Raw genomic sequence first — 26313 nt, 5'->3', positions numbered from 1 at the left:
CACAGCTGAGGGCTGCTGACAGAGCCCGGCAGGGCGAGTGGGCTCCAGCAGGGACTGGAGTATCGCCCCCACCCCTGAGCCCGACTTGTGCTGGGAGAGCTATGGGATACTTCTCTTCCCCTGACCCCTCAAGACCAACTTGAGCCCGCGTCCCCAGGGCTGGGATCGCGCTCAGGGGCTGCTCTTTACTCGCTGTGACGGTGGGTGGGTCCTCTCCCCTCTCTCTGTGCCACAGTTTCTTCCTCTGTAAAATGGGAGCTAACAACATTAACTTCCAAGGACAGAGACCTCAAGGAGGAAACGGAAATTTAAAAAAAAACTGAAAGCTTTTTCCTCTTTTTTCCTTTCTTTGCATTTATTTTGTTTTCCTTTTCACCCCGTTCTTTTCCATCTTCTAGGTCTTTGCTTGTTTGTTTTCCCTCGGCCCCTCTCTTCATTCTTTTTGGTCATTCTTCAACTTTTCAGGGGCCAGCGCCCCAGTCCCCTAGCCCTGCGCCGCGCCTCGCCTCCCGCCAGTCCCGGGAGCCCACACAAAGGTAACGTCCGGACTGCTCTGCGCCGCCCCGCCCTTGCCTTCCCGGGCTCCGGCCGCGGCCCTTATTGGCGGAGGAGCTCTCGGGGGCGGGTCCAAGGGCGGGGCCGCGGTGAGCCCGCGGCGCTCCGGCAGCCCCAGGCTCCAGCAGCCGACTCCATTGGCCCGGGAGCTCCAGGGGCGGGGCCGGGGCAGCAGCGAGCCCACCCCCGGGCCATGCCTCCTCCCCAGCTCAACTCTCGCAGTCAGAGCCAGGCAGCTGGCGGAGCGGATCGCCAGGTAGGTAGCTTTTGGGGGGCCCAGGAAGGGCGTGGTGGGGTGCCCTTGCCCCAAGGCCCCTGGAGCCGCCGGGACGGGGCATCTGCCGCTTCTGCCGCCGCGGTACCCATTCAGCCCCCTAGTGCAGGGGCCTCTAGCTGGCCGGCAGGGGGCTCCGGGCCGGGTAGCTCTAGGCCCCTCGGAAGTGCCCCGACCGCCGGGGCCTGTTGGGAAGAGCTGGTTACTCATCCCCAGGGGAAGGGTGGGTGTGGCAGCAGCAGGAGGGACTCGAGGCGGACGTCCGGCAGCACTTCCCGCCTGGCCACCTGTTTTCTGAGTGGAGGGAAAGCCCTCCTCTCCCTGGCCCCGGGGCCACCGCTTTCCTCTGCAGTTTGGACAAGCGTGGGGTGACTTGCGGTGCGGTGGGGCGAGTCGCGGGGGGCGCCGGATGCGGGATGGAGCCAACGCCGCCCCCCTGTCCGGGCCGCGCCAGCTGTGGGCTCCGGGGTGGGACTGTGGCCAGGCCTGGCGGGAGGAAGGGTGGGCGGGTAAAGTCCTGGCGCCGCTCGATTGGCCGCATCTAGGGGAGGAGGAGCCGCTGGGCGCGCTCTCCGTGTTTGCGCCCAAATGGGGGGCCCCGAGGCAGTGGAGGGAAACTTCACCCGTGCCCACGAGCTCCTTCCGCCGCTGGCCGCCAAGGTTTGCGGGCCGGAAATGCCGCGTTCTTCTATGATTTTTCAAAAGGAAGCCTCTGGCCCCACAGCTTTTCTGGGGTCGGAGTGGATATGCCTTTTGTTGGAGAGGGGGCGAAGATCAGCTCTCCCAGGCAGGGCCTCCGTTGTCATACTTGTGGGTGGCTCATTACCCAATAGGAGGCCTCCGGCAGCCTGTTTCCCCAATCGTACATTTGGGATAAGGAGCCCTGGCGGCGTAAGGGTTAAGCTCTCGGCTGCTAACCTAAGGGTTGGCAGTTCGAACCCACTCAGCAGTTCTGCGGGAGAAAGACCTGGCGATCAGTTCACTTACAAATTACAGCCTAGAAAACCCTATGGGGGCAGTTGTACTCTGTCACATGGGATCACTATGAGTTGAAATCGACTTCGATATTGACTTGAGGGCACCTGACAACAACTATACCTTTGGGATATAATATTTCCTATTAAAGAGTTGTGTGAGGATGAGAGGAGATGGCTAGCCCAATGCCTGGAGAAATGTTAGCTATTATACTTTTTAATTGCTCTTTGCAGCCAGTCTCAACCCTCCAATCCTGTCTTCATTCCGAAGCCAGAGAAAACTAGTAAAAACCCGATTAGCATCACCTCCCCCCCCACCCATTTAAAACCATCTGCTCCTGTCCCCACTGTCACCTAAGTCCCAAACTTTTCAACAGGGCTTTCTGTTATGGCCCTGGCAACTCTCTCCGGCGTTCTGCCTCCAGCCCTCCCTTCCTTTCTTTCTCTGGGGCTTTGCCCCAGCTGTTGCTCTGCCAGGAATGACCTCCCCCACCCTTGAAGACATCTTTTAAGACTCAATTCAGCATCTCCTCTTCCAGAGGTAGCTGACCTGGCTCTGCAGGCCGAGTGGGGGCATTCTTGGGACATCCCCCTGCCACCTCCCTTTGCACTCAGGGGCAGCCTCAGGACAGTGGGTTCTCAAAGCTGGCCTGTCTCCCTTTACCCTCACCCCCAGCCTCCCACTGGCCCAGGAGCCCCTCCAGTGCACGGAGCAGTGGGGTCGGAGTAGTAGGGCGGTCATGGTCTGACCTAGGCTCATCCACTAGCCTTGGGGTCCTGGGGTGGAGTTGAGGGCGGGTTCTGCTGGGAGGGAAACATCTTTCTTTGTCTTACAACCAGCATCAGGCTGAGCGGCAGCGCCAGAGCCTTTGATTCTTGGCCCATCGGCAGGGGCAGGCGTGGGAGGAAAGGATTATTCCAGATCACCCCAGCCTGACGGCTCCACATGGGCGGTGTAATATCATTAACCCAGCACACTGTTCGCTGCCATGGTAGCCGCCCCGGGAAGCCTGCGGTGTTACTCGGTCCCACTTGACAAGTGAGGAAACTGAGGCACGGAGAGGTGAGGTCACTGGACAGGGGTCATAGAGGGGGTGAAGGGCAGATTCAGGGCTGAAACTTGGGCCTCATGGCAAAGCCCACGAAAAATTGAGAGAAGGACCAAGTACATGAGTGATTTAATGGGGAGGGTAAGGGGTGTCAGAGTAGTGTTTTAGTTAACAGGGATTTAGGCTCCCCCTTATGAGGGATGCCCAGGCTGAGAGCAGGGGCTGGCCCAGGGTCCCTGAAGGTGAGGGGGGTCCGGGCGGTGAGCTGACCATCTCTCTGCTGGGCGGGGCCATGCGCGGTTGCTAATGGGGGTTCAGGTGGCAGTGTTGGAGGGGTTCTGCCAGTTCCCAGAATGCTGGCCCTTGGGTTTCCGGCCCCTTCCCAGCACTGCCAGGCCCCAGGGGACGGGAGCTACTACCTGCTGGGCTTGGCCTGGGAGGGGGCTTCAGGTCGTGACTTCTCCACCCTGGGCCTAGTCGCAGGCGTACTGCCTCTGTTGGGTTGTTTTGCCCTTCTCTTTGCACTGTGTGCTGTTGATGGGGCTTGAGTCCAAGCTGGTGGGGCGGGGGGTGCTCCCGCCAGGCCACCCTCTCCCCTCCCTGCCCCTGCCCTCCTTCTCTCTCCACTCCTCCCTTCCCCCTACCCTGCCCCATCAACCTTGCTCTCTCCCCGGAACAATGGAGGGGCATGTGGTCGACTTTCCATCAGCCTCTGGCTCATGCTGGGCCTCTCTGGCTTCCAGGGTACCCCCTGTCCTGGCCCAGCTGACCCGCCCCGCCCCTCAGCCCAAGTTCTGGTGCTTCTACCCAGCTGAGGCTCAGCTGGGCTGGAGGATGTGTGTAGCACCTTTGCCTCAGTTTATAGAGGAGGACCTGTGTCCACTAGGGTAACCTGTGAGTCACCCAGAGCCCCTCCCCCTCCATTTCCTTTCCACCCTCTTACACTGGGTTCCAGTCCCTGGCTTTGCCACCCCTGACTGTGATGTGGGCCAGTCAGTTAACCTGTGCTATTCCAAGTGTGGTCTCTGGGCCAGCAGCGCTGGGAGCTTATTAGAAATGCAGTCACAGGCCCTGCCCCAGACTTACTGAATCAGAGTCTGCACTTGAACATCATCCCCAGAGATTCTGGGCACATTAAAGGGTGAGGAGTGTTGGCTTGAACCTGTCTGTGCCTTAGTTACCTCCTCTGTAAAGTGGGGATATAAAAGTACCTCCCCTTTGGGTTGGTGTGAAGATTCATGAATTAAGGTATGTAACGCCCAGGACAGGGCCTCACATAGAAGTTGGTAGGCAGTGGACACCCCTCACTGCTCCCCCGACCCTGCCTTGGTTGGGCTAGCACCCATCCCTAGCTGCTTGCAGGGGCCTGGCCCTGGGGCTGGGAGGTGGGGGTGGGAGAGGTCCCACCACTGTGCCCAACCCTGGCCTCCTCCAACCAGAAGCTCATAGAAAGCTCAAGACACCCCATTTTGCAGAGCAGGCTTGTGGGGTTGTGGCCATGCTGAGAATGAAGCCTCTGACTCAAACCTAGCTCTCGCTCCCCTGCATCCCATCTCCCTGCCCTCAAGGAAGGGTCTGAAGCTACCATGGGTGGAGCTTTGGGGAGTGAACTGCAAACTCTCTCTCACTAAGGTGTAAATGGCTGATGGCACTGCCAAGGCTCCCTGTGCCTGGCTCCTGGCTCCAAAGAGCTTCATCCTTGATAGGGTGGGCAGAAAGGGCCAGCAGGGAGGTGGGGGAAGGGGCGCTAGGAGGGTAGATAATGAGGCCCTGCAGGATTGAGTTCTGAGCACCCCATAACAGGGGTGGGCTGAGGAAAGGTCCAGAAGGCCAAAACCTGGTGCCCGACGTGAACAACCGGATCCTTCCAGGAGGACCTGCTGCGTGGCCTGTGGAAAATTCCCAGGCTATTTTGGCCTGAGGCCCCCTTCTCTTGCCCTTTCCCAGGATGGAGGCAGGGCCCTGCTGGCACACCTCCCTGGGGGCAGTGGGGTGTGAGTGGCTTTCTGGATTCCCCCCCATCTGGGCCCCTGCCCCTGGCAGGGCACTGATCAGATGGGTTGGGGGGCGCATAGCGAGCTGCTCACCTTCTCCAGCAGACCATCTGCTTTAAAAATGCAGCCCCTCACCTGACACTCCCCCTCCCCTGCTTTCTTTTTCCACCTCTCATTTTCCACTCTCTGACATACTATGCTTTTCACATTGATTTATTAGCTGTGAGCCTGGGCAAGTTACTTGACACGTCTCAGTTTCCCGCTCAGTAAAATGGGGCTGACAGGAGGTGATCTGTGTAAAGTGCTCAGAACACTGCCTGGTCCCATGGCGATCTACACTGCTGTTATTGTGGTGGGAGTCTGCTCCTCCTGCCCACCATCCCCAGTGAACAGAGGCTTCTCCAGGGCAGGAAGGTCGCTATCTTGGTCTCCGTCGTATCCTGTACAAAATCAGAGGCTCCATACGTGCTCCTTGAATAGGAGGCAGATGTCCAGCGCACCATTCTCGGGCCTCTGGTGCCAGTGCAGGGAGTGCGTGCTCGGAGGCGCGGCCCTACCTGATCCACAGGGCGAGCCTGTATGTGGACACACATGTGTGCCTGTAGATTCAGATGCGTGGACAGCTTGAGAGAGCTGTGTATGCAAACATACATGTGCACAGATACAAACCTACATGCACATACACAGACATGCATGTACACAGAACTCCTATGAACAACCATGGATGAACACAAGTGCAGACCCTGTACAGCACCCATGACCTGCTGTGGGCTTGGGCTTGGCTCTGAGTTGGCTGTGGCCAGAGGCCCGTAGGGTCTGGCCTAGAGCCTTCTGTGGTCCGAGCCCCCACCCTCCTGAGGGGAGTCGATGGGTGCACAGGTGGGCACAGAAGGTCGTCCTGCCTCGCCCAGGGGACACTCCAAGGCCAGGCCTGGTATCGCTAGGATAGCAGTTGCCAGCTGCCTGGACCATGCTAGAGGGTAGGGTTGGGGCTGCTGCACACCCTCCCCCACTCATGTGTCCAGGGGACAGCAGCAGGGCCCAGAGCTGGCTCCTGGGTGACTGTTGCTTTTGAAGCTGGACTTTGACTTAGCCCTGCCCCTCTTCCTGGCAGGCCCGCTGCGGGGTGGTGGCTCTTGGCCAGGCCTGCTGTGGCCACCCCAGCCCCTTTCTGAGCCCAGACAGGCCATGAGAGGCTGGTGGGGTGATTGTTAAGCACCCCCCATCCCCCAGTCATTTGTACTCTCTGTGCCTCAGTTTCTTTCACTGTTGAGTGAGCATGCATGTTAGGGCTGGACTGTGCACATGGGTGTCTGACTGCACACATGTATACATACAGTCTGATGACTTGTGTACACGTATGCATATGTGCATTTAACGGTTTACATGTGTGCACGTGTGTGTCTATCTGCATACGTGTTTACATAGTGTGTGTGGATGCATGTGCACATGTGTTTGCACACGTGTGTCTGTGATGGATGTGTCTATGCAAGGTGCTTAGCACATACCAGGTGCTCAGTAAATGCCGGCCAGTTCTAATGCTGGTTAAGAACTAATTTTGGGGCCATTCCCTGAGACCCTGCTCCGTGTCAGCCCCTGTGCTGAGCCTTGGGGACTTAAGGGACCCCGTGCTTGTCTTACCTTGCTTACCCCTCCAGCCATGGCTTCCACAGGCACCACTGAGAGACTGGGTGCATTTGGGGGGTGAAGGAGTGGGAATGGAGAAAGAAAAGGGGCCCCCAATTCAGGCCTGCTTTATTAACCCAGGGGGAGGTGGGCACAGGAAGGGGCCTGGGGACAGACGGACAGATGGGCAGGTGGGTGTGAAGAATGGAAGCCGTACATTGCTCCTGATGGTGATGGAGATAAGACGCATAGTTCCTGAGCTGGCCTGCCTCCTTTCCGCCTCACCTCCTGCCTCATCGCCTGCGTCTCCTGGGCGCACCACAGTCTCCTTGCTGGCACCTAGCCATGCCCTGGCCCTTGTCAACCTCTGGATCTTTGCACAGGCTGCTCACCTGCCTGCAAGAGCCTCCCCCGTTTCTCAAATGCGTGACTCCTCTCTGTTCAGATCCCACCTCCTACCTTCATTCAAGTAGCGCCCTACCCTGTTACTTCTTATTCCATTTTATTTCTTAACAGCTCTTTTGGCAATCTGTAATGGTCTTGTGTATATGTTTATTTACCTGTTTATTTTCTGGCTCCAATTTCAGCCCTGTGTGTGAAGTGCTGTGAACAGAGCCTGCCACGGGTACATATTTGTTGAGTGACTCTATGCTGATGATTATAATAACAATAATAGCTGACAATTATAGGGTGATGTTCAGGGCAGGTGGTGTGCCAAGTGCCTAGCATGTGTTATTTCATCCCAACTTCATGACAGTGGTATGAGGTAAGGACTATCACAATCCCCATTTTCCAGATGAGGAAACCAAGGCCCAGAGAGGTTAAGTAACCTGCCCAAGATCACACAGCTGGCAAATTGCGCAATTTGAAGTTCGATGTGCCTGACCCTAGAGGAAAAGCAGGAGGAAGACTTTGGAAAGAAGAGGCGAGGGCAGTTTTCTGCCTCTCCCTGGTGTCACGAAGCCACTGCTGTCCTGTCCCACTGGCTGTGCTAGGAGGCCTGGGTGGGGCCCTCTGCTCCCTGGGCCATCCCCCTGCCCAGAACTCCAGGCCTTGGAACATTCCAGGACTCTATGACCTGAGCTGGTGGGTCATGCTGAAGTCCTGACTGCCAGCTGGGCAGCCGGGGCCTTTATGAGGTGGGGCCTCCCCGGACTCGGGGTCCTCCCTGGCCGCAGCTGAGAGAAGGGGTCAGGAGGTAGCTATGTCACTTCCTCCGGAAGGCCAGCGGGCTGCCTCCCTTCCCAGGCGGACAGAGCCGAGGCCTGACAGGGGAGTGTGGAAGAATGTGGAGGGATGGGTTTGCCTTTTGTGGGGGCCCTTTCCCTGAGGACTCAGGCCTGGCTCCGAGGGTTTGGGTTGGGAGCAGAGAAGGGTGATGGAGGTGGAAAACTCAAGTGCCCTGGGGGCCATGTGGTTACTGTCAGTGGGAGAGATGGCGGGGGGTTAGCAAACTGGGGGTTCAGTGTTGTCAGAGCTTCCAGTTTTTTTTAGGAGTATCGGGAAATCCAGAGTTTGAGGCTAATGCCCCGTAGCTCACGTTTTACATTTGAAAACCTTCTGTGGGCAGAGTGAGTGAAGTGGCCTCAGGCTGCCTTGTGTTAGGTCTGGCCTAGGTGTGACCTTGAGTGAACTCAGTTCAGGCTCCTCCTCTGTTCTGGACAGGGATGAGTCCCCACTGTCAGCCCTGGGCAGATGCCGCATGCCACCCATGCAGCTGCTGCACTTTATGGACAGGGACGCTGAGCCCAGAGAGGGGCCAGGACTTCCCTAATGCCTTGACGCCTGCGCTGGTGCCACATGACCCTGAGCCAAAGCCTTGTGATTCACGTTCATTCACTCAGTGTCCATTGGGCACTGCGGCCACTTTCTGTTCTTGGCACCACTGCTGAAAGCCAGGCAGCAGCTAAGGAACCCTCCCCTCCAGCCCGAGCCACCTGAGGGTCATGGAGGGAATGTGATTTTAAAGCAGTGGCCCGAGGCTAGGTGAAAATGCCCTGAGCACCTGGTTTCGGCCCCTTTGAGATGTCCCCTCCCCTCCTGGCCCCTCAAGCTCGCTGTGGCCTGCCAGGCCCCCCGCCCTGGACCTAGCTGGTACACTTCTCAGGGACCCAGATCGTGGGGTTGAACATCTCTTTGGAATGTGTCCCAGGCCTTCCCAGAAGCGGACACTGTGTACTGGTCCCTCTCATGCCCCCTCCCCGTGGTGTCTGGCACATAACAGGGTCAGGAAATGTTTAGGGACTGGAGTCCCACTGGCTGAGGGCTTTCTGCCTGCCCTCCTTCCAATCCCCGCCTTCCTCCTCTTCTTCCTTCCTTCCTTCCCTCCCTCTCTCCTTCCCTCCCTCCTTCCTTCCTCCCTCCCCTCCCTGCATCCCTCATTCTTTCCTTCCTCCTTCCTTTCTTCCTTTGTTCTATCCTTCCTCCCTTCCTTCCTCTTCTCTCCTTCCCTTCCTTCCTTCCCTATTTCTTCCCCTTTTCTTCTCTCCTTCCCTTTCATTCTTTCCTTCCTCCTTTGTTCTATCCTTCCTCTTCTCTCCTTCCTTCCTTCCCCCTTCTCACTTTCCTTCTTTCCTTTCACCCTCCCCTTCCTCCCTCCCTCCCACAAGTATTGATTAAGTGCCCGAGGGTGCCAGGTTCTGTGTTGATCACTAGGGACGCAGAACGGACAAATGCCATCCTTGTCCTCTGGGTGGCCATGGCCGCGTTGTGGGGTAGCCCTTGCATTCTCGTGTGGAGCTCCGATATGGGGGTGCCCATGGCTTCACAGACCCAGCCTGGACACGCAGGGCAAGACTCTGGAGCAGGTGCCCCAGCCATGAGCCGGGCTTGCAGGCCATAGCGAGAAGCATGGGTCTCAGATGGCGGGCTCTGACATGGCCTGAGCCCCTGAGAGCCCCATGTCTCTCTCCAGGTCAGCCATGTCATCTGAGCCTCCCCCACCACCGCAGCCCCCCACCCACCAGGCTTCGGTTGGGCTACTGGACACCCCGCGGGGCCGGGAGCGCTCGCCATCCCCTCTTCGTGGCAATGTGGTCCCCAGCCCTCTGCCCACTCGCCGGACAAGGACCTTCTCTGCGTGAGTCTCAGGCTGGACCAGGAGGGGGGCCTGTTTGTGCTGGGGGGTGCTTCCTGAGAGGTGTCTCCTACCTGAGGCTGAGATTCACTGTGTGTGGCCAGTGCTGGGCCTCAATATCCCAATCTGTCCAATGGGGAGCCTTAAGCAGGGTGAGGGTGGATGGCCAGAGAAAGTGGGGAGGTGTCCTGTGAAGTCCAGAGGGCTCTGGCCAGGGCCCCTAGAATCTGTCCTGAGCTGGGGTGAGGGACGGGTACAACAGCTGGGAAACCTCTGAGCTCTTAAAATGACCAGGCTTTACCCACCACAGGCTTCTTCCCCTTTAGGACCTCGACGTCCTCAGCTGCAAAATGGGGACAGTGGCGGGTAGCCATGGGGGTTAAAATGGAGTCGTCAAGTGTCACGCAGGTCTGGAGCCCAGGGAGTGAAGGCTGCTGCCATTATTGATACTTATGGGTTTTTGGGGGATTAGTAATGAGTCCCCCAAAGAATGCTCAGAGATGTCTTATTCCAACCCACTCTTTCCAGATGGGGAAACTGAGGCCCAGAAACTTGCCAGGTTATCCAAAGAGTCAATCTTGCAGAGCTGGGGCCTCTGTAGTCTGTGGGAGTGGCTCCCAGAGTTGTGCAGTGTTCAACCTGAACAACTGTACACAACAGCCCTGGCCAGGACTCCCCTGGCACAGCTGTGGGTGGGGACTGGGACCAGCTGCCCCAGGAGAGTGCGCAACTGTCCTGGAGGGCTGGTGTGGGGCACGGGGCCCCTCACACCTCTCCCCTGTCAGGACGGTGCGGGCTTCCCAGGGCCCTGTCTACAAAGGAGTCTGCAAATGCTTCTGTCGATCCAAGGGCCATGGCTTCATCACCCCAGCGGACGGCGGCCCTGACATCTTCCTGCACATCTCAGAGTGAGTCAGCAGCCTGGCTGGGTGGTGTGTGTGTGGCCTTGGCTCCGTGGGGGTGGGGCAGTGTGTGGCAGGGTGCCGGGAATGACGGTGTAATGCCTGCCAGCTGTGTGCAACTTGGCATTTGACTGGCTCTCTGACCGTGTCCCTATGTGTGACTGCACGTCCCATGGGGGTGGAATGGGATTGTACGTGGTTGTGTTGGTGTGTGAGGCTGGTGGTGACAGTCCTAATGGGGTTGTCACTGGGTGTGTTGTGTGTGTGCACAAATGATTGTGTGTATCTGTGCACGTGTGTATGCATGTGTGAATGTGTGTGTGTCTGTGAGCACGTGTGTACATGCATGTGAATGTGAGTTCATGTGTGAGTGTGACGTGTGTGTGTGTGAGAGAGAGAGCAAGAGACCCACTGGGGTGGGCCTGAATGGCTGTGTACATCTGGTGGATGGGGAGGGGTGTCTGAGTGGAGGAAGTTGTGTCTGCCCTGGGGGGTTGGTGTCCTGCCTCACTGGAGGGAGCAGCTTGGTGAGGGCGGCTGGGGGTTGCCAGGCCCTCTGCTCTAGGAAGGAAGTTTGGGGCCGAACTCTTTCTCCTGGCACTTGCTCACTGACGTCCTTCCTTCCTGAGTGTTCGGAACCTTTGGGGTCCCGGGCAAGGCTTTTAGGATAGCCGCCTGGGCCCACATGTCCCCCCTCGGGGCAGGAAAATGTACCTCACTTCCACTCTTCCAGGTGGCCTGCGAGTTGCAAGGACCCTTAGTCTTTGGCCTGTGTATCCCAGTTCCACTCCCCGTATCTTTCATTTGAGGCCAGAGCAGACCAAGTCCCACTGCGCACAGTACATTTGACAAAGAACGGAACCACAGTTTTGAAAATAGGACCCTGTTGCAGATTGTCTGCTGTAAGAGGAGTGTCACCTGCCTTCCCCCCAACAGTCTTACATCTCCTGTCCACTTAAAGTAAGGCCCACCTCTATAGTGCAGACTCCAGAAAGATGCTGAAGTGACACGTTTTATGTGTGTATGAATGTACGCCTGGATGTGTAAATTCGTTTACATATTGTATCTTTCAACAAAGGATTTGCAGTGGCTTACAAAGATATACACAGTGCAGCAGGAAAAAAAATAAGTTAGAAGGAAAACATGGGGGCGGGGGACAAAGAAGAAAGATGGAAATAGTGGGATGCCGGGCTCTGCTGCCGTAAGTGGGCTGCCAATTTATTCCTGAGCTTCCTGGTGGCCAAATCAAAGAGGGAAGCACGATTAGCTATAAAATTCTCAATCAAAACAAACCACTTCCCAGGGAGCTAGCTGGCCCTGATGTTTGGGGTCTGAAAGGAATTCCTCCTGGGCGCTCATCAAGGGCCCCATCTCATCATCATGGGTGAGATGGAGACTCCTGCCGCAAAGAAAGTAAGGGACCTTCCTGGGGTGGTCATGAGGGAGAGAACCCCTACCTGGAACTAGCTTTCAGCACAAAAGGGACATTTTGGAAGGCTCAATGGGTATCAGGAATTCAAGACAGAGACGCAGCTCGATTTCTGGGACTCCTAAGTGTAGGAAACCCTTGCCCTGGCCATCTCTCAACTCTGCTTCTTCTGTGACTGCCTGTCCTATCTCGTGCAGACTGGCTCTCTGCTCTTCCATCCAGCCTGCAGGCCCCCCACACACATGTCATGGGGTGAGTCCCCAAAGACAGGTGGAGCTCTTTTCTTCAGTCCCAGCATCAACATTCCCAGGGAGGGAGCTTGTGTTGTTTCCTCTGGCAACAAATTTATTTTCTCACCGTTCTGGAGGCTAGAAGCCTGAAATTAAGTGTCGGCAGGGCCCTGTTCCCTCCAGTCTCTATGGGATGGATCCTTCCTTGCTTCTTCCAGTTCCTGGCAGCCTTTGGCTTGTGGCAGCATCATCTCATCTCTGCCTCTGTCTTCACACGGCCATCTTCCCCCTGTGTATCTCTTTCTGAATCTTCTCTTTTTACAAGGACAGCAGTTACCTGGGATCGGGGCCCATCCTACTCCAGTATAATCTCATCTTAACTAATTACATCTGCAAAGACCCTATTTCCAAACAAGGTCACTTGCATAGGTACTAGGGGTGAGGAGTTGAACATATCTTTCTGGAGAACACAAATCCACCCACGACAGAGCTGACACTGAACAGTGGGGCCCGCCCTGGTAGAAGGGCAAAAGGAGCAATTCCTAGGAAAAGGGGGCCGGGTGGTCTGTCAGATGGGGGCTGCCCTGCTGGGGCTGGCCTGGTGGCGTCAGACCCGGAGGGGGCTGGCGTCTGGGTGTGGTGCCCTGGGGGGCCCTCCCGGCTGGGATGGGCACCGAGCACTGTCTCCCCACCCCACAGCGTGGAAGGAGAGTACGTCCCAGTGGAAGGCGACGAGGTCACCTATAAGATGTGCTCTATCCCGCCCAAGAACGAGAAGCTGCAGGCTGTGGAAGTGGTCATCACCCACCTGGCGCCGGGCACCAAGCACGAGACCTGGTCTGGGCATGTCGTCAGCTCCTAGGAGACCCCGAGCACCCGTTCTCCCAGGCTTGCGGGAGACTGTTGGGGAGGAGGAGGAGACCAAGTGGAGATGGCGTTGTACATACAGCGAGATGCAGCCTCAGAGCGGCACAGTCCCTTTCAAGTTATCTCTGGTGGAAGGGGCGTGGGGGCCGGGGCCAGGGATGGGGGTGGTCGCAGCCACCAGTACAACCTCTGACCATCACAACAACCTCTCACCATCTGAAAAACATTAAAGGCATTTAAAAAAGAGAGGCGCCCACTGGTGGCCTAGTGGAGGGTCCTTCCCCAGCAGCCTGGAGAAGCCGGCTTAGCCCCCAGGCCCCTCTTCCCCTGGTGTTGGTGACTCAGACCTCTCAGATGAGTTTCTACCCACATGCCCCTCTGTGTCTCTCTCTGGGCCTGTAGGGAGCTGTCTTGGCTAATTTCTCGGCTTAGTTGGATTGAATGGAACTCGCTGGAAGGGGCCAGGGTGTGGGGAGGGGAGTCTTCACCTTTTGGTGCCTTTTTGCAGTGGTTGGTGCCTGAGGCTGGATTCTAACTGCTCTTTGAGGCCTGGATGGGGGAGGTGACAGGGAGGGGTGGGCAGCAGGAGATGGTGGGATAGGGGCCTGTAGAGTGAGGAGAGGGGTCTCTGTTTCAAAGCAGACCTTTCTCTGGATCCATCCAGAAACGAGCAGGCAGCTTGCTTCCTGACAGCCTGGTAAAGTCAAAAGCTGAAGGGGAAGGATGCCTTTGTGTACTTTCAGACCTATGTTAAGTGACGTTTAGAGTTTTATTTTTCTCTAATAACTAAGGCTGCACCCCCACACCCCCGTCTGCCCGTCCAGCTATGTTTGCAAACCTTTGTAGATATTTTCAGTAAACAAATCCTGAGGGTTTTCTTTGCCGTGATTTGGTTTGGCTTTAGTTGTGATTTGAACGTAGAAATAGCTGGGTACTGTTTTGAAATGCACGGCCTATGTGTGGTCAAGGGTCCATTTGCCACTTTGGGGAAGGGGACATTTGAGAACAGTGGCTTTGGGGCAGACGCCGCCACATTGTGGGTGGAAGAGGATTATTTGAGGCTGAAAGTGCTGAGGGCCGCAGTCTGGGCTCTTTCTCTCTGTGGACGTGTTCGTTCTTTCAGCCTATGAACAGCTCCGTGTGAAATGGGGTAGAAGACTGGAACTCTTACTGATGACTGGTGGGGTGTTTTAAAATGAGCCAATAAACGTGTAGATTATGCGTATGCAGTCAAAGATACAAACTGTCACCACTGCAGTTCGGTCCTCGGGAGTTGATCTGTTCCCCTCCCCCTTCAGGATACTTGAAGGAGCCCCTGGGTGGCTCAAAAGGTTAAGTGGCTGGCTATTAACTTAAAGGTCGGCCATTAACCTAAAGGTCGGCCGTCTGAACCCATCCAGGGGTGCCTCAGCAGAAAGGCCTGGCAATCTGTTTCCGAAAGGTCACAGCCTTGAAAACTGTGGAGCGCAGTTCTACTCTGACACACGTGGGGTCACCCTGAGTCGGAACTGACTCCATGGTAACTTGTTGATGCCCCTGGAAGGGTCCTCTCTCTCCCATCCCTGCCTTCTGCTGGGTCAAAGGTTGCCTTTCTCTTCTAGCCTTGGGTTGTTCCCCCGCCAGCTCCCCAGAGGCCTCCGTCTGTTGGATACGGACCACATTCTCCAGAGCCCCTTCTTCCAAGACCTCTTTGAACCATAGACTTTGCCCCATTCTCCCCCCGGGTGTCTGGGGCTTTGCCACAATGTCCAGCCCCTGGGACCCTACACGCAGGCACTCACCCAGGTGCTGCCCAACATGAGCTAGGAATCAGATTCCCTGTTCAGAGGCGACCCTGGGATTCTCCGCTCGGGTCTGATTCCATGCTTCCCTGTGCTGCCTACATGGCCACATCCTTTTCAGTCTGCGGATGAGTATTCCAGAACTGCAGGGTGTTGGAGCTGGATGGGATCCCCTCCTTGAGTGAGTACACAGCCTCAATTCACAGATGGGGAAACTCGTGGTGGCTCTGTGGGAGGGGCGGATGCTATTGGAGACAGCTGGGAACAGAGCACGGAATTTGAAAGTCTAGGCCTTTCCTCCTGTCGGCCACCTTTCTCTCAAAATAAAATCCATTCTGTGCAGGGCTCCGTGATGTTTGTTCACGTGGCGCTGGATTCCTCAAGAGCTTCCCTTTAAGCTGCAGGCAGTCAAGGGTGTCTCTGCCTTCCTGCTTTGCGGCCTGTGCTTTGGGGTGAATAAGGAGACAGGACCATTCCTTTTTCCTCAGTCATCATTTGCAAGGGTGGCAAAGCGTAGCTGTTGGAACGTGGCTTTGTGACAACAGAAAAACGCCATTTACTTGGTCACTTGTGGGTAAATGTCTGAAGCACGTTAGATTTTATCATGCGTGTGAGACCGTAACCTCATTTCTGCCCTACACCTGTAGTAAGAGGGCTAGGGGCTTCAGGGCCAGACTGAACTTGAACTTGCTGTCATGAGGCCATCCATCCTTCCTTGCACAGTAGTAGACCTTTGGTGCCTGCAGGCTTGCCTCTCTCCAGGCACGAAGAAAAGAGGAGGTGGGCTCCACCCACAAGGATCCCACCCATTAACCCATTGCCATTGAGTAGATTCTGACTCGAGACTCTATAGGACAGGGTAGAACTGCCCCATAGGGTTTTCAGGGCTGTAATCTATACGAAAGCAGACTGCCACTTCTTTCTCCCGAGGAACCACCTATCCCTTCAGTTAGCAGCCAAAGCACTTAACCACTGCACCACCAGGCCTCCTTCAAGGATCCCACAGGCCCATGGTGGGCAGTGAGCATTAGAGTGGATGCCTCCCCTAAGTGCCACAGGCCTTAAGAGAAAGCCACCAGGAGGGAGGGAGGGCCTCCAGGAGAGGTGGCTGAGCGGGTCTTAGGAGCCAAACCAGAGTTTGCCAGACGGAGCAAGGGCGTTTCTGACAAATGGTCAGAGGTGGGGAGGGGTGTGGACAGGGGCCATCCCTGGAGGGACCTTGTGTCAGGCTGATGAGGCCCTCCACTCTTCCCCGAGGGACGTACATACAATGATTCCTGTGGTGCAGAGACGGGCATTTTTACTGCCAGAATGTGCTTTTCAGCATGTGTGAGTTAAACACTACAGCCAGGCCCTAAAGCCTGTTTAGGGAAGAGGTGAAGTAAGCATTTAAATCAAAACAAGGGTTCCAACTTATACCACTGAGCAAACATCACAGGTTATAGAATTTGGCAAAAACCGTGCAGGTGGAGCCAAAAGGACTGTTAGGGAAACCAGTGAGGGGGTGCAGAACTTGACTTTGGGGTGCTGTGGGAGATGGACTGGAACTGTACAGCCTGACTTTGGGGTACCGTGGAGGGGGATAGATGAGATGGAAGGAAGCGGCTGCAGTGGGCCCAGGGGCCCGTGTTAGGGCAGAGCCTGCCCATCCTGGGCCTTGAGGTCCAGGAACAGTTCCTTTGGGGCAGAAAAAGGAGGAAGCAGCCTGAAAAAGGAAATGATTCAAGGCCACCTACATACCTTGCCCGCCTGGATTACAGCATCTGCCCAACTTGTTCCTCTCCTGGTCCTGCCAGCCAGTTGTTTCCCGCCCAGCAGCTGAGAGACCTTCCTGAGTGTCCAGGCCATCATGAGCCCCCACCCCCACCATATCCCTTGGGGCCACCTACTGGCCCTCCACTCACCAGCTGCTTTTCTTGTGCCCTTGAGTCAGGGCCAAGTATGTAGTCGGCTTCTGTAGTGCTTGGGGTGAGGGTGGTTTTCTTAACAGCCCTGGGCTGGCTACGGTCTCTCAGCACTTACCCACTGTATTATTTCCTGCGATGGGGTCTTTATCCTGAGAACTTAAGGCAGAGGGAAGGGTTTATTTCTAGGGGCTTAAGGTAGACAATGACGGCATGACGAGGCAGTACTGGGAGTTCCTGGGGGGTGCAAATGGTTAATGGGTTCATGCAGTCAGCTGCTAACTGAAAGGTAGAGATTTGAGTCCACCAGAGGCACCTCAGAAGAAAGGCCTGGCGATCTACTTCCAAAAAACCTGTCACTGGAAACCCTACAGAGCACAATTCTGCTTTGACACACGAGGTCACCATGAGTTGGAGTCAACTACACAGCAGTTTTGTTTTTTTTTTAAGGCAGTATTCTGTGGAGCCGGGTTACCTGGGTTTTGCCATTTACTGGCTGGAAGGGTCTGACCAAACAACTTCTGAGTCTTCATTTGTAAAGTGGGGATACTAGTACCTGCCTCACAGGGCTCCTGGGGAGTTACTTGAGCTAGCAATAGCGAACACACAGTTTTAAGTGTTTTACCTACCTTATTTCAGTTACATATGTGGTAACGCCTATACCCCACTTGACAGATTAAGGAAACTGAGACTGAGAGGAAGTGCCTTAAGACACAGCTGGTCAGCAGCAGAACATGGATTTCAGCCTTGGCTGTCCTGTTTTTCCTGTTTCACTGCAGGCCTGCCTCTGGGACAGGGGTAAGGCACTGGGAACAGTGCCTGGCAGAGTTAAGTCTCAGCATCCAGTATTTAGCAATGACTATTTCCACAGCGCAGTCAGCCCTGGCTAGAGGAGACCCTTGGTAGGGGTTATGGAATGCCTGATGAGAGAAGAGGTGGAACAAGCTCCTAGGAGGCTGGATTGGGGTGCAGTGCGACGACAAGATGAATAGAAGCGCGGAGGAGGAAGGTTTACGGTGCAGAGGAGTGGGGCCTGGGGGATGACGGCCCAAGCCTGCATACTGGCAGCCTTCGGTCCCTGACTGAGAGACATTTGCAGGGCAGCGACTCCCGACTCCAGTCATTAGGAGGCTAAGACAAGTCTGAGTAAGACTCGCTTTTCTTGCTTTGAAAACTTCAAGGGCATCGTGGGTCCTTGCCCAGTGAGGGGAGGGCGAGCCCGCGCCAGTCAGGAATGCACAGCCCGGTGGACAGTGAGGCCCCGCCGTGCTTAGGGAATGCCACATACCAGGGAATCCTGCCTTAAGAGCACAGGCTGGCTCTCAGGACCGGGGGCAGGGGTATTTCCTCCCAGAACCTGACAGAATGCAACAGCTGATCTTTCACCACTCACTTGACAACCACCTGAGGAAAAGAGCAATCAGAAGGAGAAATGGGGAATCTGTGGGGCTTTTGGTGAAAACAATAAAAGCACTTTAATTTGCTACTTCTCATTTTGGAAGGTCATTACAGTATCATTTGCAAAATCAAACATGGACACACATCTTAGGAATTACCGAGAAAGTGCAATCCTGTGTCTGACGGGGTGCAGGGGGTGGGGCAAGTGGGACAGAGTTCAGAAGCCACCGTTTCTTCTTGACCCTGAGCCAAGAGAGCAGCCCATGTGGCTGACAGTTTGGAGAGAACCAGGCTGTAGTGAAAAGCCCTGGGTGGGGCTTGGGGGAGGCGGGGACGCCCTGAGTTCCTCCAGAAGCCACAGAGCCCTGGCCCCAGTGCCCATCTGTGGAGGGCCTGTGCCCAAACACTGAAAGGTGACATGTGAACCGTTTCCTTGCAAACATGTTCCTTTCCAGTGTTCTGGATGAGGTCTCGAACCCCCTCCCAGTTTCACAGACTTGCTGAGTGTGGGAGGAGACGGTGGGACGTTCCCACCCCTCTAAGCCAAAGGCTGGATGGGCCTGGGTGACCAGCAATGCTTATGAACCCTTCTGCAGAAAAACAAAGCAGCTCCTATTCCTGTGAATTATCTAGGCCCTTTGCTTATCCCTGAATAATTAGAGAAAAAAAGTGCCTGGAGGCCCAGCCAGGCCCAATGAGGAGAAAGTGCTTTTGGTGGTGAAGAAGTCCAAAATCCTGAGTTAGAACTGGCACCCAGGAGAAGGCCTGTTTGGCCAGTGCCTATTCTCAACCCAACCCTAGCCCTATTCTCAACCAGGAGTTGTTGGCTATTTCCTTCCACCTCAGCACTCTCAGAGAACCAGTAGAGCTATTCACAGTGTAAAGAATATAGGCAGGGCTAAGCTGCCATTTCAGGCCGGCTGAGAGGCAGACACTGTGGGTCAGCTGTCGCCTGGCCAGCCACTTGTCCAGGAGGCAAAGCCAAGGGCTGTCTCATAAACAGGAAACAGGGCTGGAACGAAACAAGAGGCACCCCATCATTTAACAGAATACCGCCCAGCTGACAAACACAATCCCCTCAGCTTCGGCCTCCATCAAGCCAATGCTGGGGGGCTTCACCCAGGAATGGTTCTTAACCAGCTGGCCCAAGTGTCCTGTCTTTCCTCTCACCACCAAGTCCTCCTTTGGGAACCCATGCAAACACTGATACCTGTCATGGTTCCCAGGACCCAGGAACAGGGAGGGACTTCTGTGACAGCGGGTGTTCAGGCTGGGCTGGGAGACAGTCTTTTGTCTGAGGTATTCTCTTGCATCAGTCTGGCCGGGTCTGTTCTCCCTCCACTGCCTTCTGGCATTGGTGGGGGAGGGAACGGGGTATCTGGAGGTAGGGTGTGATCTCTCCCCAGTGAGCTGTACCACCACCCAGATACTACATGTGATTTCAAAAGCGTGGAGAGACCGAGGTGGCATGGCAGGGGGGATCTCGGGTCTGGCACCAATTGGCCCTCCAGGCTGGGTGAGCCAGCAGCCCTCCCCTCCATGTGGGGTAGGGGTCATCAGCAGAAAAGCTCCTGGCAGATCCTGCGTGTGTCCTCAGGCGCCGTCACCGTGTAGCCCACGGTCCTGGGGTCTGCGAAGATCTCATGGTCGTTTCCGCCCTGCAAAGACAGGAAACACACAGCTGCAGCTTCACCCTGACCTGGGAGGTACCCAAGAAATGAGGAACTTCAGACCTTACTGGCAGTGAGAAATACTTTTTCTGTGAGCTTTCTTGGTTTTCAGGGGAGGGAACAACGTGAGCACAGTCACGATTGAGAAAGGGTTGTATAACCTTCTCTTCAACTGCAGTTTTGCTCGGAACACGTTAATCACGCCTATCAAAGGAATCACAGGGTTCTTGTGAAGATCTAAGGCTGATCTTTCTATAAAGACAGCCAGACGTCTAGAAGAGCAAGCACAACAGGCAACAGGATTCTTACGGCCACTGGTTTGTTCTAATTGTGCCCAGGCTTCCCAACAAGTCAAGGGAGCGTCAGTAGGACTGACAGGATAGGACAGCGCTGGCCTGACGGAACTTCCTATGACAATGGATGAGCTTTACATCTGCATTGCCCTGGCCCCAGGTGATGGCTAAAAACAAACCAAACCCGTTGCTGTCCAGTCAATTCTGACTCAAAGCAACCTATGGGACAGAGCAGAACTGCCCCATAGGGTTTCTAAGGAGCACCTGGTGGATTTGAACTGCCAACCTTTTGGCTAGCAGTTGGAGCTCTTAACCACTACGCCACCAGGGTTTCCAGGTGATGGCTGAGCACCTGAAATGTGGCTGGTGAGATAGAGAAACTCAGCTTTTGATTTTAATTCATTTAAATTTAAACAGCCCGGTGTGGCTAGCCCCTGGAGCCTGGTTCAGGTCCTGCTTCTACCAGGGACTAGCAGTGAGGCACCGGTGAGATGGCCAGGGAAGGCCCCTACAGCAGGGTCTCTAGGGAAGAACAGCCACCCGTGAGTTAGCACCAGCACTGCCACGGCTTTCTAAGCTTTTCCACACGTTATTTCACCTCCAGGAGACAGACGAGGAAACTGAGGCAAGGGCCCATGTCTTGGGACTGTGTCTGTTGCTCTTGCCTCCCCACCCCCGCACCGTATCTGGGCCACTGATATGGCGTCAGGGAACCTGGACCCTCAGGAAGGCCCCTGCTTTTCTTCCCATGGAATTTCCTATATTTTCCTTATAAAATGGGATAAACGGTCTACTCAAAACCTTGAAAAAACCAATGTCTATAATACGCTGAAAATAATGGAGTCCGGGATGGTGCAGATGGTTAAGCTCTCCACTACTAGCCAAAAAAAAAGTGCCTTGGTTCGAATCCACCCAGAGGCCTGGTGATCTGCTTCTGAAAGGTCACAGCCTTGAAAACCCTACAGAGCACTTCTACTCTGACACACACAGGGTTGCCGAGTTGGACTTGACTCAACGGCACCTAACATCAACAAGGAAAATCACTGCAGGAGAAGTGGCTTTTCCTCGTAGAGCATGACTCATGAAGTCAGCACGGAGCAAAGATGCCATTCTGCAGGGAAACGTTACATCCTTTTAAAGGACTAACTGGTGCCTGAGATTACTATCTCTCGTTTTTTTGTAAAGGCAACTGGCCCCCAGCAGACTGCTTCCCCAGGTGGAGAAGTTCAAGGCTGGGAGGGGCTGTTGCTGGAGGGTCAGGTGGGGAGACGATGAACTTGGGGCTGTGCCTGAGCCTCTCCTTCCCAGGTTGGCCCTGTGAAGAGGCTCCGGTCGTCAGACAGCCTGTTTGGCTAAATGAGTAAATTTAAGACTGGTTCTAGAAATTCTCAGAATGAAAAAAAAAAAAAAAAGATTTCTCTTAGGAATGGCAAGGTAGGCAACCCGAGAATCTAACAAAGGAAAAATTAACTCTTGCACTATCCAGAAAAACCAAACACCCATCTGGACAAATTTGCTCCCTTGTCAGCTGAAAACCTGTGCTCAGGAAGGGGTAAGGGTTCAGTACTGAGCAAGCCAGCCCCCATTGAGCACCTTCCAGGCCTTGTTCCAGCAGCTCAGTGGCAGGTAAAGCAGACTGAGGGCTGCCTCCTGAGCTAACCGCAGACGGGCTGTAAACACTTGACGTGTTGTACTTTGCTGGGCAGGGAAAGTGTGCGAGGACAGTGGGGTCAGGGAGCAGCCAGGGTGACAAGGCAGGGGCTGGGGCAGAGGCCTGAGAGGAGGGGTGGGGCATGAGACTACCTGGGAAGGCTGCATGCTGTGTGGTGAGGCGAGGACAGTGGGGTCAGGGAGTAGCCAGGGTGACAAGGCAGGGGCTGGGGCAGAGGCCTGAGAGGAGGGGTGGGGCATGAGACTACCTGGGAAGGCTGCATGCTGTGTGGTGAGGCAAGCGCAGGAGGGAACCTGCTCGGGAGTCGTCCAGTCGGAAAAGGGGGCAGCCCTGGGGTGGAGTGGGAGGCAGCAGGGGTGGAGGTGAAAGGGTAACGACTCAGGATTATTTGAAGGGTACTTAGAAGTGGTTGGCAGTTCAAATCCACCAGCTGTTCCTTTCCTTGGAAACCCTATGAGGCAGTTTTGCTCTGTCCTATAGGATCGCTATGAATTAGAATCGGCTTAATAGCAACGGGTTTGGTTTTTTTTGGTGTGGGAAGCCACATAGCCCTGGTGGTGCAGCAGTTAAGAGCTTGGCTGCTAACCAAAAGCTTGGCAGTTCGAAACCACCAGCCACCCCCTGGAAACTATGGGGCAGTTCTACTCTGTCCTATATGGTTGCTGAGTTGGAATCGACTCAACAGCAACGGGTTTGTTTGTTTTTTTTTGTTTGGGAAGCCACCAGAAGCCTGCAAGCCAGGGACATGGAAGAGCTTACAAAAGGATCTCTCTGGGGCATGCATGGGGTGCGGAGGGCCCCAGAGTAGCAGAGAGAACAGTTAAGAGGCCCCAGCTGCCAGCCAGGGTGGGACGAGGATGGAGCTTTGTCACCTCGGAGAGTGACCTCTGAAGCAAAAAGGTTTTACACTCATCCCTCGCCAGCTGCGTGTATACGGTGCTGACACTAGCAACACTGGGTCCTGAGAACCCACTCACCCTGGAAGGGGGTCGACTTTACAGCAGCTGCCAACAGCAGCACAAGGGGAAGAGCAACAGCGTCCTCTGGCCAGGCTGGCCCTCCTAGCTGTCAGGGGCACCTTTCTGAGGGAACATCTGCATCTAAGCACTACCCACCGCAGACCATCCTTTCTTTCCGCCTCCTCCTCTGTGACTCCCGGGGCCGCTGGGTTTCCTTCCTGAGCCCACTGAGCTTGCACACCAGAGGTGCGAGGTTGGGAGAAGCAGACCCCCAGACATGCTGAGCTGGTGAAAGAGTGACAAGCCCTAGAATAATAAGGCTCAGAGAACCGGACATTTCAAATACTGGATTTGCATATGCAGTGAAGGGTACTGGATTCCGGTTGGGGCAGCCCAGCCTCCCCCAAGTCTCCAAGAACAAAAACCCTGTTTCCCAGAGCAGATAAGGGCAGACTAGGAGGGAAGGGAAGAATCACGTTGCCATTGTATACCTGACAGGCTCCAGCAGGGAGCTGCAGCTCAGGGAAATCGGCCGTTAATATTTAAATCTCCAAAAGGCCAGGGTCTGGGAGGTAACAGAAGGTGCAAGGTTTTGCCTGTGCTTAGGGGTGGGGTGGGTTGCTGAGTCTATTCCCTGTCATCTCCCGTCTGTACACGTGGTGCTGGTGAGAGCTGGGGCGGGGGGGGGGGGGCAGGAGTCAATGTACATGGTCAGGAGCGCCCACTGTCTGTCGTCCTGTATGAGCCAGAGGGGGACACGGTTAGGAGTGCCCACTGTCTGCCTGTACTGTATAAGCCAGATGGGGACACAGTCAGGAGTGCCCACTGTCTATCATCCTGTATGAACCAGAGAGAGACACAGTCAGGAGCGCCCACTATCTGAGCTGTATAAGGTAGGACAGGGGCTAAGCGTGAACACAGGCGACCTGTGGCTTCTTTGTAGCTTGTTGCTCAGACTCTTGCTGCCTGCGGACATTTACTTGGGCTTGTTTTAACAAGCACTTAATTGATTTTCTAGGTATTGTAAGGACACAAAGGCCAAGACAAGGGTCCTGCCCTAAAAGTCCTAGGGCAGCTTTTAACGGGCCCGGCCCCACCCAGACCAAACAGACAGCACGCACTGGTAGAAGGGCCCCATGCCAGGAACAATGCAAACTTGTGAGCCTGATGCTCTCCGAGAGCCGACCCTGCCTAGCTGCCTGACCTTGCTTCATACTCATGGGCACTGCCCCCAACAAGGGCACCCGGGCTCAGAGACAAAGCGGTTTCGTTTGGCCAGACTTGGGCCTGGGTTTTCTTGGTTCCACAGCCCACTGCCTCTTTACACCACACAGTGGTGGACCTCATTTAAGCTTTAGTAAAGGAGAATTTTCCTTTTCAACATTTCTGGAGAATAGTCACACAATTTAATATGAAGGGACAGTTGCAGTGTTCTGGAAGTGATGGGCAAGAACAAGAGGAGGGGCTTTCAGGTCCTGGCTCAGTCACCGACTAGCTGAGACCCCCAGCCTTCCCATGGCCCCTCCTCAGTAGGGGAGATGACCCTGCCTGTACTCTTGGGCTGCTCTAAAGACTGGAGGAGAGAGAGTATATGTATCCAGCCCAGCACCTGACACTGCAGAGGTGCTTAGAAATTTTAGTTTCCTTCTTTTTCCCAGTTTGATATTTTTAAAACTTATTTTTCAGTAGATTAAAAAAACAAACAAAAAAGATAACACCTTACGGATGTCTCCCTCTGCTGCTGGTTCCCATCACACAGTAACTGTAATTAGTTTCTTCTGTATCCTTTTAGACTTCCTTTATGTGTTTACAAGCAAATATGAAGAGCTGGCTTCCCCATCTTTACATAAAAATGTGGCATAGTGTCCAACCTGGCTTGCACTCACATCTTCCACCTAACCAAAGCCTGGTGACCTACCCTCACCTCTATGGCTTTCATAGCCACATGGCGCTCCACAGCCCAGGTGGACCACAGTGCATTTAGCCAGTCCCCGCTGAGGCATGGCAGGGTTTCCTGGCCTGGGTCCTCCATGTATGTCCTTTCACACATGTACTGGTGGTGTTGCTGGGTGCCATCAAGCGGCTTCTGACTCATAGCGACCCCAGGTGACAGAGTAGAACTGCCCCATAGTGTTTTCTAGGCTGTAATCTTTATGGGAGCAGATCGCCAGGTCCTTCTCCCATGGAACCACTGGGTAGGTTCGAACTGCCAACCTTTGGGTTAGCAGCTGAGTGCTTAACCGTTGTACCACCAGGGCTCCTTTGTACCCGTGTGCTGGTAGCTAAATTACCCACAATGGAATTGCTGAGTCAAAAAGTAATTCAGTCGTTAACATTCAGAAAGTGTATGAATGTTTTTATGTTGCAATTACCCCCAAGCTGTTAGTTCAAAAAGCACCAAATAAGCAGAAGCTCTCTTGTCTGAGGACTCAGCGGGTGACTCAGCTGACACGGAGCAGCTGGGAGGGTGCTTTCCACACCCTCTCATCTCTCCTGCAGCAAACCAGGCTTCCCACCCAGGCCAGGCCCAGGCCTTGTGCTGAGCTTAGAGCGGGGCTCTGAGAAACCCCGGCTGTTGAGGCTGATGGGAAGGCTGAGGGGGTTTCTAGGCCTGACAGCCACTTTGAAAAGCAAGGGCTGACGCCTTATTTCTTTCCGTTGTTCTCTAGATTGCTCAGAGCAGGGGGGTACCTGCTGTAACATCAGAAAGCGCTGGGGGAGGCTGTGACACTGGGGAGGGTAGAGGCTGTCAGCGGTAGTGTCTGGCAGGGAAGGGCTCTCTCCTGGCAGCTCCTAGCTCAGGTGCCCTGGAAGCCAGCCAAGACATATGCTGCAATACAAAGAAAGGACATGGCTTTCAAAACGTCTATCACTGAATATGAAGAAAAGTTAAAAGCTAGTATTTGGACTGCTCTGTGCCTGAAAGAAACCCTGGTGGCGTAGTGGTTAAGACCTACGGCTGCTAACCAACAGGTCAGCAGTTCAAATTCCCCACGTGCTCCTTGGAAACCCTATGGGGCAGTTCTACTGTCCTATAGGGTCGCTATGAGCAGGAACTGACTCGATGGCAGTGGGTTTGGTTTTGGTTTTAGGTGCCTGCAGTTTCAAAAACTGACATGTTCTTTAAAGGGTTAGATCGCTGGACTGCTGATTCTCATTTGCGAGAAACCACTGCCTAAAAGGATCAGACACGAGGGCAAAGCATCACGCAGGAATCGTTCACTGCAGTGTTTGTTATAACACAAAACACGAAAATGAACCCACATGTGCCTCTGCTAGGAAAATGGTTAGATAAATTACACCTAAGCTACAGACTATTATGCTGCACAAAAAAATCTTGTTTTCAGAGAATATTCACTAACACCGAGGAAAATACGTTAAGGAAAAAAAGGTGTGAAGGGGTCAAACTGGGTGCTTGGCCACAATCACAGGTGGCTCCCTTTCTTCAGCTTTTCTGTATTTTCACATTTTCCTGCAGTGAATGTGCATCAATTTAGAAACAGAGCCGGAGGGGAGGGAGTCCCCTAAATAGGATCCACTTTTTAAAAATAGGTAAGACTTAAAAAAACAGAAGCATCGATGTGTGGTAATGTAATGCTTAAGCAGAAAAGAAAACCCTCACAAGTCAATTTCTGATAAATGTCACCTTTACAGAGAAAT

At 54.6% G+C, this 26313-nt stretch overlaps 2 protein-coding genes across 6 annotated transcripts in view; one reads left to right on the top strand and one right to left on the bottom strand.

The window, feature by feature from the left end:
• The first annotated feature begins 696 nt into the window (after nucleotides 1-696).
• Nucleotides 697-13222, top strand: CARHSP1 (calcium regulated heat stable protein 1). Its single transcript, XM_064295569.1, has 4 exons — nucleotides 697-811; nucleotides 9387-9551; nucleotides 10334-10456; nucleotides 12809-13222. Exons 2-4 carry the CDS (start codon nucleotides 9394-9396, stop codon nucleotides 12969-12971), a joined length of 444 nt encoding a protein of 147 aa, XP_064151639.1. The 5' UTR covers nucleotides 697-811; nucleotides 9387-9393; the 3' UTR covers nucleotides 12972-13222.
• A 1056-nt stretch (nucleotides 13223-14278) lies between these two features.
• PMM2 (phosphomannomutase 2) overlaps nucleotides 14279-26313 on the bottom strand; it is a 33480-nt gene continuing 21445 nt past the window's right edge. For 2 of the 5 annotated variants that reach the window (XM_023557386.2, XM_003417629.4), the window contains exon 8: nucleotides 14279-19717. In XM_023557386.2, the coding sequence (XP_023413154.1) occupies nucleotides 19616-19717 (102 nt within the window). In that variant the 3' untranslated portion in view covers nucleotides 14279-19615. Of the gene's footprint in view, nucleotides 19718-25344; nucleotides 25484-26313 lie in introns of those variants that run through there. The other 3 variants (XR_002787592.2, XR_010323625.1, XR_010323626.1) reach the window with 3 other exon arrangements.

Source organism: Loxodonta africana, chromosome 12 (assembly GCF_030014295.1).
Source record: "Loxodonta africana isolate mLoxAfr1 chromosome 12, mLoxAfr1.hap2, whole genome shotgun sequence".
NCBI classification, from domain to species: domain Eukaryota; kingdom Metazoa; phylum Chordata; class Mammalia; order Proboscidea; family Elephantidae; genus Loxodonta; species Loxodonta africana.
The sequence above is the reverse complement of the archived record's forward strand: the minus strand, read 5'-3'. Positions and strand labels throughout refer to the sequence as shown.

Excerpts from the sequence above, each read along its gene's own strand:
- CARHSP1 (XM_064295569.1), top strand. The coding sequence starts at position 9,394 with ATGTCATCTGAGCCTCCCCCACCACCGCAGCCCCCCACCCACCAGGCT. Across the intron at positions 9,552-10,333 it reads CGGACAAGGACCTTCTCTGC|GACGGTGCGGGCTTCCCAGG; the intron begins GTGAGTCTCAGG and ends CTCCCCTGTCAG. Across the intron at positions 10,457-12,808 it reads ATCTTCCTGCACATCTCAGA|CGTGGAAGGAGAGTACGTCC; the intron begins GTGAGTCAGCAG and ends CCCACCCCACAG.